General features: G+C 39.2%; 1 protein-coding gene across 1 annotated transcript; it reads left to right on the forward strand.

The window, feature by feature from the left end:
* Positions 1-38: 38 nt before the first annotated feature.
* On the forward strand, positions 39-7,476 carry FAM114A2 (family with sequence similarity 114 member A2). The gene is made up of 12 exons (XM_061343963.1): positions 39-293; positions 506-605; positions 1,072-1,170; positions 1,452-1,564; positions 2,514-2,648; positions 2,802-2,960; positions 3,577-3,700; positions 4,692-4,771; positions 5,473-5,601; positions 5,807-5,946; positions 6,709-6,781; positions 7,369-7,476. Exons 1-12 carry the CDS (start codon positions 84-86, stop codon positions 7,459-7,461), a joined length of 1,455 nt encoding a protein of 484 aa, XP_061199947.1. The 5' UTR covers positions 39-83; the 3' UTR covers positions 7,462-7,476.
* The last annotated feature ends 4,186 nt before the right edge of the window (positions 7,477-11,662 follow it).

Below are 11,662 nucleotides of genomic sequence, written 5' to 3' on the forward strand. Positions count from 1 at the left end.
AACACAAATGTGATGCTTTTGTACCAAAGTGTACAAGGGAGTGACTGTTTTATCTGCTTTGCTTTCTATGGGTGCTCGTAGTCATGTCTGAGAAAGATAGTGCTGAAGATCTGAAAGAAGAAACCTCTAATGAAGATGGAAATGAACAGAAAGCAGAGGACCTTGGCAGCACTGAGAGCAATCAAGAGAAAGAGCAAGAGATCGAGCCTGTGCCTATGACTCGGAAAAGACCTGAACCCAAACCCCCAAGTCAGCCTGCTGCCACAGAGAAGCCTGCAGCTGAAACCCTCAAGGTATGTTCCTGTGCTAGCTCTGAATAGCGTGACTTCGTGTTTCATGGCTTTGAGTACAAAAGAACGCTGAGCATAAGGCCCGCTCCTCTTCTGAAAATTCACGTTGATGTTTATGTGAAAGGAAAAAGCTGCACAAAAGTGACACATCACAGACTGCTTGTGTTCCTCTCCTCACCGTAATACCTACATCACTCTCCTCTTCTTCGTTAAAGGCCTCCGATTCTTCAGCTGCAGTTCAGACAGGATGGGGTTACTGGGGAAGCTGGGGGAAATCTCTTCTGGCAACTGCATCTGCTACTGTAGCTACTGTAGGTAAGGCTCTTTCTGCTATTCGATATATATATTAACCATTCTTCATGTCTCAGCTAATGCTTTTGAGCTTGTTTCTAGAGAAGGGGATTTCTGTCATAGCAGCAGTTATTGGAAAAATGTCAAGGGAATTGTTCAAGTAATGGAGAAAACTTGTAGCAAAAGGTACAACGAGATTAAGGAGATTGTGCATAGCCAAAATTACTTTCAAGCTTTTAAGGTGTTTGCATCATTTTCAGCTGGTATTTTAAACTGCTCTTCAGCCAGTATTTGCAACTTGATTTAAAAGCTGACATGAAACCTGAGTTCATTACATTGGTAAGCAAGCTGGGTAGGAGTGGGTTTCAGTGCTGGGAGAACTGTCTTAAACATGAGGAATACAGAATAATAAAATCCAATATACAGCCCTAATCCTGTTTCTGGTTTGATTTCTGTTGTATGGTTAAAGTAATACTAATGTCTTCTCTAGGTCAAGGTATTTCAAATGTCATAGAAAAAGCAGAAACAACCCTTGGGATCCCCAGTCCAAGTGAAATCTCTTCAGAAACTAGAGATGCTGCTACAGGAGGTCAGTTTTACTTTGTAAGAACGACACTGAAACACTTCCCATAACATAATCAGCCCCAAAATGACATCACCTTCCTCTTCATCTTGCATGTTGAGGTAGATATCTCAGTGCTAAAATAATACTCTAATACTTCTGTTAGCTCTGAAAAGAAGGTAGGAAAATAATGCCACTTCTAGCTCTGCTTCTGGCTGACACTTGGTGTTTGATTATTTTCTCCATTCTGCAGCTGACAGGATTTTTTTGGGGGAGCAAGGAATTTAATTTTCTGCCTTCTAATGCAGGAAGCGAAAATCCTGGTGCTAGCAGCACAGATGCAGTTGGGGATGACAGTTCCTTTCCTATTGCTGGAGCTCTTGAAGTATTATCAACCATCTCTACTGCTGTCCAAAGCACAGTGAGTGAGTTGGGAATGCAGGGAAAATGGGTGTAAGAGAGCGTTGGGATTTTTGTCTTTCATCTGAAACATCATAAGAGAATGGTTTTACTTCTTATTTTTTGTGGGATGAATGGTGAGAAACTGTTCCAGCCTTCAGACAAATTTTATCCTGTGCCTTGCTTCTAACTGGTGTTTGATGTGTAAGTTGTCCTGAATTTTGATAGGATTAAATGTTGACTCATAAGAAAAAAACCTAACAGTGGACAGTGTGGGGTGTGCATTCCTGTGCGTGTCACCTCTGTACCCTGTTATCTCTGCTCGCGTCCTTTAGAGTATTCAGGTAAAATGCAGGGTCAGACTCATTTCTGGAATATTTCCACTGATTTCCACAGAGCTGTCTAGAGATGAAATCCATTCTCCTCTTCAAAACTCCTGTGAAACTAGCCCAAATTGCTTGGAAATCATCTTGCTCCTGTGACCATGAGAAATACACTTCAAAGGAACCCATTACCCTTAGAAACTGTGCTTTTGTGATCTGTTGTCTTGTCAATTTGCCCATGAATCTGAAAGAGCTGCAGACAGAAAGCTTTCTTCTGCTTTTAAGGCTTGAACAAGAGTTAACAACCAAAACCCACAGATCTAGTGTTTTCTGATTGGAAGGATGAGAACTAAATACTTCAGTGTGCTTAAGACCAGCTTATTCACAAAAGTGTATTTCCCATCAGATTGCTGCAGCTGTCTGACTGCTGTATTAAACTGTAGGATGATAGTGTGTTGTGGCTCTTTTCATGTCCTGCTGCTTTCTTTGTGGCAATTAGGGTTGAATTTTAGGGTGACAAAGATCAATTTGGATTTTATGTGAGTGTCCAGCATGATACTGCTGATATAAATCCTCTAGTTTGTTTCCTTCAGTTGTATAGTTTTCTGTGAATTTTATGTGCTGCCTATATCCAAATCTGATTTCTAGGGAAAAAGTGTTATTAGTGGAGGTCTGGATGCCTTGGAATTCATTGGGAAAAAGACAATGGATGTAATAGCTGAGGGAGATCCTGGATTCAAAAAAACAAAGGGCCTAATGAACAGAAACTCCACGTTATCTCAGGTATGGCAGTTCCATATCAGCAGCTCATTGGTTTCTCCATTCTTTTACAGTCCCATCACTATGCAACCTTTTTTACTATTGAGCCAAAACCCTTCTCCTCCCCTGCTCTGTATCTTCTGGCACTGACCTGAGTACTCTGCTTTTATTTTTCAGGTCTTACGAGAGGCAAAGGAGAAAGAAGAGCAGCAGACAGCTACTGAGGTTACCATGGCTACGGAGAAGAAAGCCCATTATGGGTTACTGTTTGATGAGTTTCAGGGTCTTTCTCATCTGGAGGCCTTAGAGATGCTTTCCAGAGAGAGTGAATCAAAGGTAATGGCCTTGAGCAATTTGCCTTCTATTTTGAAGTCAGCTGAGCAGGGAAAAAAAAGACCAGAAATATATGGATATACATGTAAAACTGAGTGCTCAGAACTTGCTATAAAGTGATGGATTACACAACTTCACTCTGACCTCTGCATTATGATCTGGTGTTTACCTTGGGAGCGTTATGTCCTGTCCTCAGCCCCTAAATCCATTTTCTTTATGCAGCTACCCTCAGTTCTTGCATGTCTTCAACAACATTTCACAAATTAGTCTTTCCTCATAGTCACTTCTTTGCTACCTTGGTCTGGAGAAAAGGAGAGTGTTTGGAAGCACAGCAGAGATTGCCCATTCTGTCTTGGGGGAGGAAGGAGGGCAGACCAGCATGCGATTTCAAAAGTCATCATTTTTTTAAATGAAAAATTGAATAACTGCTGAATAATCCATTATTATTTAATGTGTCTTCACAAATAGGTCTTTTTCTCTTTTCTCTTCCTTGTAGGAAAGTACTACTTTCTTATTAACATTCAGCCTGATGTTTTTATGTGCAGTGTAAGCCAGTGTTGTATCTTCCATTGTCTGTCTTTTTCTTGTTGGATTTATGATTCTCTCTTTGGCTGTGCAGGTGAAATCGGTTTTAAGTGCTCTCTCTGGAGAAGAGTTGGACACACTGAAGGAGGAAATGGAACAACTCAAAGAAGCATTTTCTTTACCTGAATTCTTTGAAGAGGAGGAGGAAGAAAAGAAGGGTAAAAGAGCCCCAGGTTCTGGAAGAACAAGCTGGTTCTCAATGAAATTCTCAGGGTAGAACCAACCAGCCTTGATCACTAGGAATGGGCAGGTTGCCAAAGTTAAGTTACTCTTTAGCTGGATGCTTAATCCTAAAGCCAGCTGTGGCCAGCAACATGACAGGTAGCAATATCCTTCATCTCTGGAAAGTTGCTGTGAATTAATTCTGTCGCAGGAATGATTTCTTGCCAGAGGAGGATTAAAGTTGTTTAACTCCTGGGCAGTTCATACAACTGACCTTGAGCCAAGGTACAAATTCAAAGAGATGCTGGGTTTCCCTGACCATGAGGGAAAAAACTGAACAGAGATGTCCAACCTGTGGGAAAGCAGAAAGCCTTTTGATTTATTTGTTAAATGAGAGTTAGCCACACAGACCAAAAGACTCAAGGGTGCCTCCATGCACAAGAGCCATCTGATTCTTGAGGATTATGCAGATTTAAATGTAAATTTCTCACATTGCTTTTGTCTAAATGGCTCATCAGGGAGGGCTTACACACCTGCACTTGCTATCATTTAACGTTTAATGTATCTTTTATATTTGCACATGATGCATCTCACAGCCTTCCCCCCACTGTTAACATCTGCCCTGACATATATAATAGGAGAACCATAGGCTTTAAGTGATATTTCAGGCTCTCCAAGGTGATGTGCAAGTTACTGCATTATAAAATGCTGCCTGTAAAAAAATAAAAGTGTAATTACCTGAGTTACCAAACTGGAATTAAGAAGGCAGAAGTTAACCTGCTGGCACTGGTCTCTCCACTGTTTCAGAACTTACCTTATAAATTGTATTTAAAAAGACCAGCCTTAATACATCTTGCCTGAGGTGATGATTCAAAGAGAAATAAAGGAGATAGTTGATAGATTTGGCAGAACTAGTTCTGCATTGAAGTGCTGCTTATTCCTGTCTATGTCCTTTGTGTGGATTCTTTAACTTTTCCTGTTCTCTAGGAGATGAGGAGTTCACAAAAGAAGTAACAGAGTTGTTTTCAGAGTTGCGCATCTCCTCAAGCCCGGCCAAACTGATCACAGTGAGTTATTTCCTGTCTTCTAAAAGCTGGAGAGATTTCTTACAAGAACTGCTTCTCTTCATGTTTTGTTTGTGAAAATATCAAATGCATGAAAACAAGCCTTGTTTTAGATCCTTTGACAACGGTAAGCAAAAGAGATGGGCCATTTCCTTTGACCTTATGGGGCAAAATCATGTTCTGTAACGTTTTTTGTTCTGAATCAGTAGATATTAGTGTGTCTTTTCCCTTTCACTGTGCAGTTATAAGTGGTGGCAAAGATAACTGTGAGCACTAAGCCTTCAGCCACCACAGTGAAATCGACCTACAGTCGTGCACTGAAGCCCTCCTCTTGGTACAGAGCAGCTGGTTTTGCTATGTTCAGAACTTGGTATGAGGAAGCATCACTTTTCTTGCCTTCATTTTACTACCCTTCAGATCCACCAAGTGGCAGCAGTATGCTGCAGACAAGGTTTTTAAAGCACCTCTGTTAAGTTGTGGTCTTCCTGGTAAACTAACACCCAGTGCTGGAGAAATGACTGCCCTCAGCTACATCAGTGCAGCCAGCTGACCTGAAGCCACTAAGATCATTTGCTCTGGTTGTTTTCACTAGCTCAGGAGTTACGGCTGTTTTCTTCCTCCGTAGAGATTCAGTACTCCATGTTTTGTGGTGAGCAGAGGGGCTTCATTCCAGTCATTAAATACTATGGCACATCTTCATACAGGTGAGGACATCTGCTCATGAATGGATAGCACAATTCAACAGTAGTCTTCCTAAAGAAGAAAAAGAGAGTGAAGAGAACCAAGAAGTAGAATCCAGAGATGGTGACCACGATGCTAGAAAATCAGTAGAGGTAACTGAGTGATGAAGGAAGAGAATGTCTGACCATAGAGTGTTTACCTGGCTGCTGAGTTACAGCTGTGTTTCCCAGAGTCTTTGTGCAGATCCTGAGGTCTGAAAGTGCAGTGTAGCGACAGCACATTGTGTGATTCACTTGTCTTAAATAAGAAAAGCTGCTAGTTTATGTGTGGTCTGGGGAATCTTCTTAACTCTTGCAGGATATTCATGCGTTTGCCATAAGAAGTCTTGCTGAACTGACAGCATGCTCCATTGAAATGTTCCACAAAACTGCAGCTTTGTTTCTACATGGTCAGAAACAAGAGGTGACGGCCACGGACAGAGCCAAGTCCCTTTCACAGTAAGTTCATCTCTCACTAAATGTGTAGCTTATAATTACTGACATACTGATTAAACTGTCTAATGATGCTTTGCAAATCATGGGACGTAGAGCTTTTGAGTTCTGCATGTATGTTTAAAGTTGCAGTGAGTGGCATCACTGTCTTCCAGCAGTATTTAGCTGCCTCTTCTTCCAGCTTAAAGATATTTCTTGATAAGAAAGAGGAAACCGTACTTGAAATCTTTTATTTAGCCAAGTAGAATGTTTGCCCTCAGCTTGTGCTAGTTAGTGGGTAGACATATAAAATATGACAAAGCAGTTGTATAAAAGTGATTCTTAATTACCTCTTTGCTAATCTTTTAGTATGTTAGGTGTGCAATACTGTAAAAGTACTGCAGCTAGATTAGTACATTGGTCTTTCCAGTAACGCATAACATGAGGTTTTTCTTTTATGTCAGGAGATACTTGGCAAGCACATGAAATATGCAGTACTTTCAGAAAATAACACTTGTCAGTAAAAGAAAACAGGGAGTTAGTACCATTCCTTCTTGAATGGATGTGTTTGTCCTTTGAATGCTGTTTCAGACATTCAGCTTTAATTGTTTGTTTTTACGTCTTTCCCCTTCCTAATTTATTCAGGAGCTTTGTACATTGTATGCTCTATATCAGTTTTGGTTTAATTCAGCTGTATATGCATGGAAACAAGGTATATGTTAGAGGAATGCTACAAGTTATTCTTGTAGGCTGCATTTATTACATTGTTTTCCCACTCTTCTTCCACAGAATGACAATTGTGCTGTGTAAAGAACTGTCAACTTTCTCTAAAGAGTTTACTACATGCTTAACGACTGCAGAGGTAAGAGTTACACCATAGTTCTTAGGAATGAGATGTGCCTAGTTGATTACAGCCTTGAGATCTTCACCACAAAGTGCTTTTTGTGTTGGCACATTTATATGTGCAATTTTTTTGCCTTGTGAACTGATCTTTTAGGTCAGTGTTTCCCAGATTGTGGCATCTGAATCTATGCTGAGCTTTTGAATGCCTTCTGCTGCATTCAGACTGGTGTGGGGGTGAGTGCAGAGGGGGAATGGGAGCTGACAGTACTAAGGAGACAGAAGTAAATGAGGTTTGTGATCCTGGTGTGGCTTTTCCAAAACACTCAGGTGTTATTGAAGATAGTATCATTATCTCTCAATTCTCCAGCTGTCCACAGTACATTTAAAGACATAATGTGCATATTCATATATGGTTTGCGTTGGGCATATGTGGGTTGCTTTGTTCTTATTTGCATGCTACAAGGCAGGTCCTCTGCAGCTTGCAACTTAGCTTTCCTAGAGTCAGGGGAGCAGTGGTGATTAAGCCTACCGAGGATTTAGCTTTATCTTGCTTGAAGAAATGTGATCAAATTTCCAATCAGTATAATATATGTTTGATCTCTGCAGGTCAAAGAGAAAGCAGATGTGCTTAATCCCTTAATCACTGGAGTGTTTTTGGAGGTCAGTTATGCTAAAGTTAAAAAGTTAAGTAATACTTAAAAAAACAGATATGCTGTTTTTTCCACTTTGGTATCCTTATGTGTGCCAAGCCTCATGGTCCAAGATTCTGCTTCCTTATCACTTGAAAGTTCTAATAAATGTCTGTAGATTTGCACAAGAGATGAGTTACATAGTGAAAAGTGAGCCTGACAGTTATGATGAGTCAGAAAACACATACTACATCCAGCAGTCTGGTTTTCCACAACTGAGGTGTCCAAAGTAAAACCTTAGACAAGCTCAGAAATAAACATGCAAGAGTCCCACACTTCCTATCTGTTAAATAACTTGTTTTAAGCCATTTTTACTATTTCTAACCCATTTTTACCTCCTTCTAACCTGTTTGAAGCCATTGTTGGCTATTTCTAAACCCAGTCTTGGCCATTTCTAACCCAGTTTTGCCCATTTCTAGGCAGTTTTAAGCTGTTTCTGGCTATTTCTAAACAATTTCTGACCATTTCTAACCTAAATTTGCCCATTTCTAATTAGTTTTTACACATTTGTAAATATTTGCAATTCATTTTTTCTTCCTTCTAAGCTGTTTGAAGCCATGAATTGGCTATTTCTAAACTTTTTTGCCATTTCTATCCAATTTTGTCCTCTGTGTAAAACTTTCAAAGCCATTTTTGGCCATTTCCAACCCAGTTTTGACATTCTAAAACATTTTAAGCCATTTCTGGCAAATTTTAACCCATCTTTGCATACATCTATTCTTTGTTAACACTTCCTTGACTATTTGTAACCCTCTTTTGCCCATTTCTAACTTGTTTTAAGCCATTTTTACTATTTCTAACCCATTTTTACCTCCTTCTAACCTGTTTGAAGCCATTGTTGGCTATTTCTAAACCCAGTCTTGGCCATTTCTAACCCAGTTTTGCCCATTTTACACAGTTTTAAGTCGTTTCTTGCTATTTCTAACCAATTTCTGACTATTTCTAACTTAATTTTGCTCATTTCTAATTCGTTTTTAGATATTTTTCGATGTTTGTTAACCATTTTTTTTCTTCCTTCTAATCTGTTTGAAGCCATGAATTGGCTATTTCTAAACTTTTTTGCCATTTCTATCCAATTTTGTCCTCTGTGTAAAACTTTCAAAGCCATTTTTGGCCATTTCCAACCCAGTTTTGACATTCTAAAACATTTTAAGCCATTTCTGGCAAATTTTAACCCATCTTTGCATACATCTATTCTTTGTTAACACTTCCTTGACTATTTGTAACCCTCTTTTGCCCATTTCTAACTTGTTTTAAGCCATTTTTACTATTTCTAACCCATTTTTACCTCCTTCTAACCTGTTTGAAGCCATTGTTGGCTATTTCTAAACCCAGTCTTGGCCATTTCTAACCCAGTTTTGCCCATTTCTAGGAAGTTTTAAGCTGTTTCTGGCTATTTCTAAACAATTTCTGACCATTTCGAACCTAGATTTGCCCATTTCTAATTAGTTTTTACACATTTGTAAATATTTGCAACCCATTTTTTCTTCCTTCTAAGCTGTTTTAAGCCATGAATTGGCTATTTCTAAACTTTTTTGCCATTTCTATCCAATTTTGTCCTCTGTGTAAAACTTTCAAAGCCATTTTTGGCCATTTCCAACCCAGTTTTGACATTACTAAAACATTTTAAGCCATTTTTGGCAAATTTTAACCCTTTTTTGCATACCTCTGTTCTTTGTTAACACTTCCTTGACTATTTGTAACCCTGTTTTGCCCATTTCTAACTTGTTTTAAGCCATTTTTACTATTTCTAACCCATTTTTACCTCCTTCTAACCTGTTTGAAGCCATTGTTGGCTATTTCTAAACCCAGTCTTGGCCATTTCTAACCCAGTTTTGCCCATTTCTAGGCAGTTTTAAGCTGTTTCTGGCTATTTCTAAACAATTTCTGACCATTTCTAACCTAGATTTGCCCATTTCTAATTAGTTTTTACAAATTTGTAAATATTTGCAACCCATTTTTTCTTCCTTCTAAGCTGTTTTAAGCCATGAATTGGCTATTTCTAAACTTTTTTGCCATTTCTATCCAATTTTGTCCTCTGTGTAAAACTTTCAAAGCCATTTTTGGCCATTTCCAACCCAGTTTTGACATTACTAAAACATTTTAAGCCATTTTTGGCAAATTTTAACCCTTTTTTGCATACCTCTATTCTTTGTTAACACTTCCTTGACTATTTGTAACCCTGTTTTGCACATTTCTAACTTGTTTTAAGCCATTTTTACTATTTCTAACCCATTTTTACCTCCTTCTAACCTGTTTGAAGCCATTGTTGGCTATTTCTAAACCCAGTCTTTGCCATTTCTAACCCAATTTTGCCCATTTCTAGGAAGTTTTAAGCTGTTTCTGGCTATTTCTAAACAATTTCTGACCATTTCGAACCTAGATTTGCCCATTTCTAATTAGTTTTTACAAATTTGTAAATATTTGCAACCCATTTTTACTTGCCCCTAAGATGTTTGAAGCCATGAATTGGCTATTTCTAAACTTTTTTGCCATTTCTATCCAATTTTGTCCTCTGTGTAAAACTTTCAAAGCCATTTTTGGCCATTTCCAACCCAGTTTTGACATTACTAAAACATTTTAAGCCATTTTTGGCAATTTTTAACCCTTTTTTGCATACCTCTGTTCTTTGTTAACACTTCCTTGACTATTTGTAACCCTGTTTTGCCCATTTCTAACTTGTTTTAAGCCATTTTTACTATTTCTAACCCATTTTTACCTCCTTCTAACCTGTTTGAAGCCATTGTTGGCTATTTCTAAACCCAGTCTTGGCCATTTCTAACCCAGTTTTGCCCATTTCTAGGAGGCTTTAATGTGTTTCTGGCTATTTCTAACCAATTTCTGACCATTTCTAACCTAAATTTGCCCATTTCTGATTAGTTTTTACAAATTTGTAAATATTTGCAACCCATTTTTTCTTCCTTCTAAGCTGTTTGAAGCCATGAATTGGCTCTTTCTAAACTTTTTTGCCATTTCTATCCAATTTTGTCCTCTGTGTAAAACTTTCAAAGCCATTTTTGGCCATTTCCAACCCAGTTATGCGCAGTGCCTCCTGGTGGTCTTGGGCAGGGGTCTTCAGATGAAGTAAGTAGTCTTCCTCTTGTGGGTAGGGGTCTTCAAGATGAAGTAAACGAGTCTTCCTCAGGCTTGAACTTTTTACCTCTGGTCCTCACGCATGCTCTTTAGGAGCTGGATGGGTCTGGTCTATGTCTAACTGGTTTAATGAGCTATTCCCTTCATTAGGAAGCTTTATCTTAGTACTGCCTGATAAGGCATCTGCTGAGCTTGTCAAGCCAGCTATGACTTAAGCAGTACTCCTTGTACAACCCCCCCTATTCTCCTCATTAGGAGGCTCTGTCCTGGTACTGCCTGATAAGACATCTGGCGAGCTCGTTAAACCAGCTATGACTTAAGCAGTACCCCCCCTGTACATTTTGTCTAACCCCCTTGTACAACCCCCCTGTACATTTTGTCTAACCCCGTTGTACAACCCCCCTGTACACAATAGGCCACATCAGTTTCAATTCCCCCCTTTTCTATAACATAAGTAAATTCTTTTACTTAAGAGATACCCAGGTGCCTTCAATGGATTTGCGAAACATATTCGATACACATTGGATTAAGCATGGAATTGTCATTAAGACTAAAAGAACTACAGCCAGAATCCAAATCCCTTGTTTGATTAACTCCTTAATCCACCCTGTAATCCCAAACCCATTCAACCAATCATCCAACCCTCCATCAACTTGCAATTTCTTTAGCTGTTGTGCTGTCCAACATGCGAGGCGATGAATATCTGCCAATGCTTTTCCAGCTGCTACGTTTGGTAAAAGCAGTGCAGCAAAGAATCGCTTTGTATGGCCCCAAATCTTTAATGTGGGGTCACATTTAGGGCCTAATTGGTTAATAGATCTTTTATTCCTATGAAGGTCTTCTCGTAGGGTTTGGATTGTATGTTTTTTGGAAGCTGCAAACAAGGACAATTTTCCTAAATAGCATGGTCCCCCATGCGGCTTAGAGGGTATTCCTGGCCATGCACGGTCTCCGCATATCAAGAAGTAACCTGGGGGTAGTGCCTTAGGGGTGATAACATCATATGGGAGTGAAGGAGAAGACCCAAGACAATATGAGGTAACATTATGATACTAATCTTTCCTATTAGTCACTTTAGTTTCTGGAGTTTCATCTGACCAAGAATTGAATGTTATACA

This window comes from Neopsephotus bourkii, unplaced genomic scaffold (assembly GCF_033783945.1).
Source record: "Neopsephotus bourkii isolate Nb327-2 ecotype Australia unplaced genomic scaffold, CSIRO-AGI_Nbou_v1 NB_1846, whole genome shotgun sequence".
Lineage (NCBI taxonomy): Eukaryota > Metazoa > Chordata > Aves > Psittaciformes > Psittacidae > Neopsephotus > Neopsephotus bourkii.

Bases quoted from the DNA above. Each gene is read 5' to 3' on its own strand.
- FAM114A2 (XM_061343963.1), top strand. From the start codon at position 84: ATGTCTGAGAAAGATAGTGCTGAAGATCTGAAAGAAGAAACCTCTAAT. The intron at 2,961-3,576 runs GTAATGGCCTTG...TTGGCTGTGCAG, and splicing joins CCAGAGAGAGTGAATCAAAG to GTGAAATCGGTTTTAAGTGC. The intron at 6,782-7,368 runs GTAAGAGTTACA...TGATCTCTGCAG, and splicing joins CATGCTTAACGACTGCAGAG to GTCAAAGAGAAAGCAGATGT.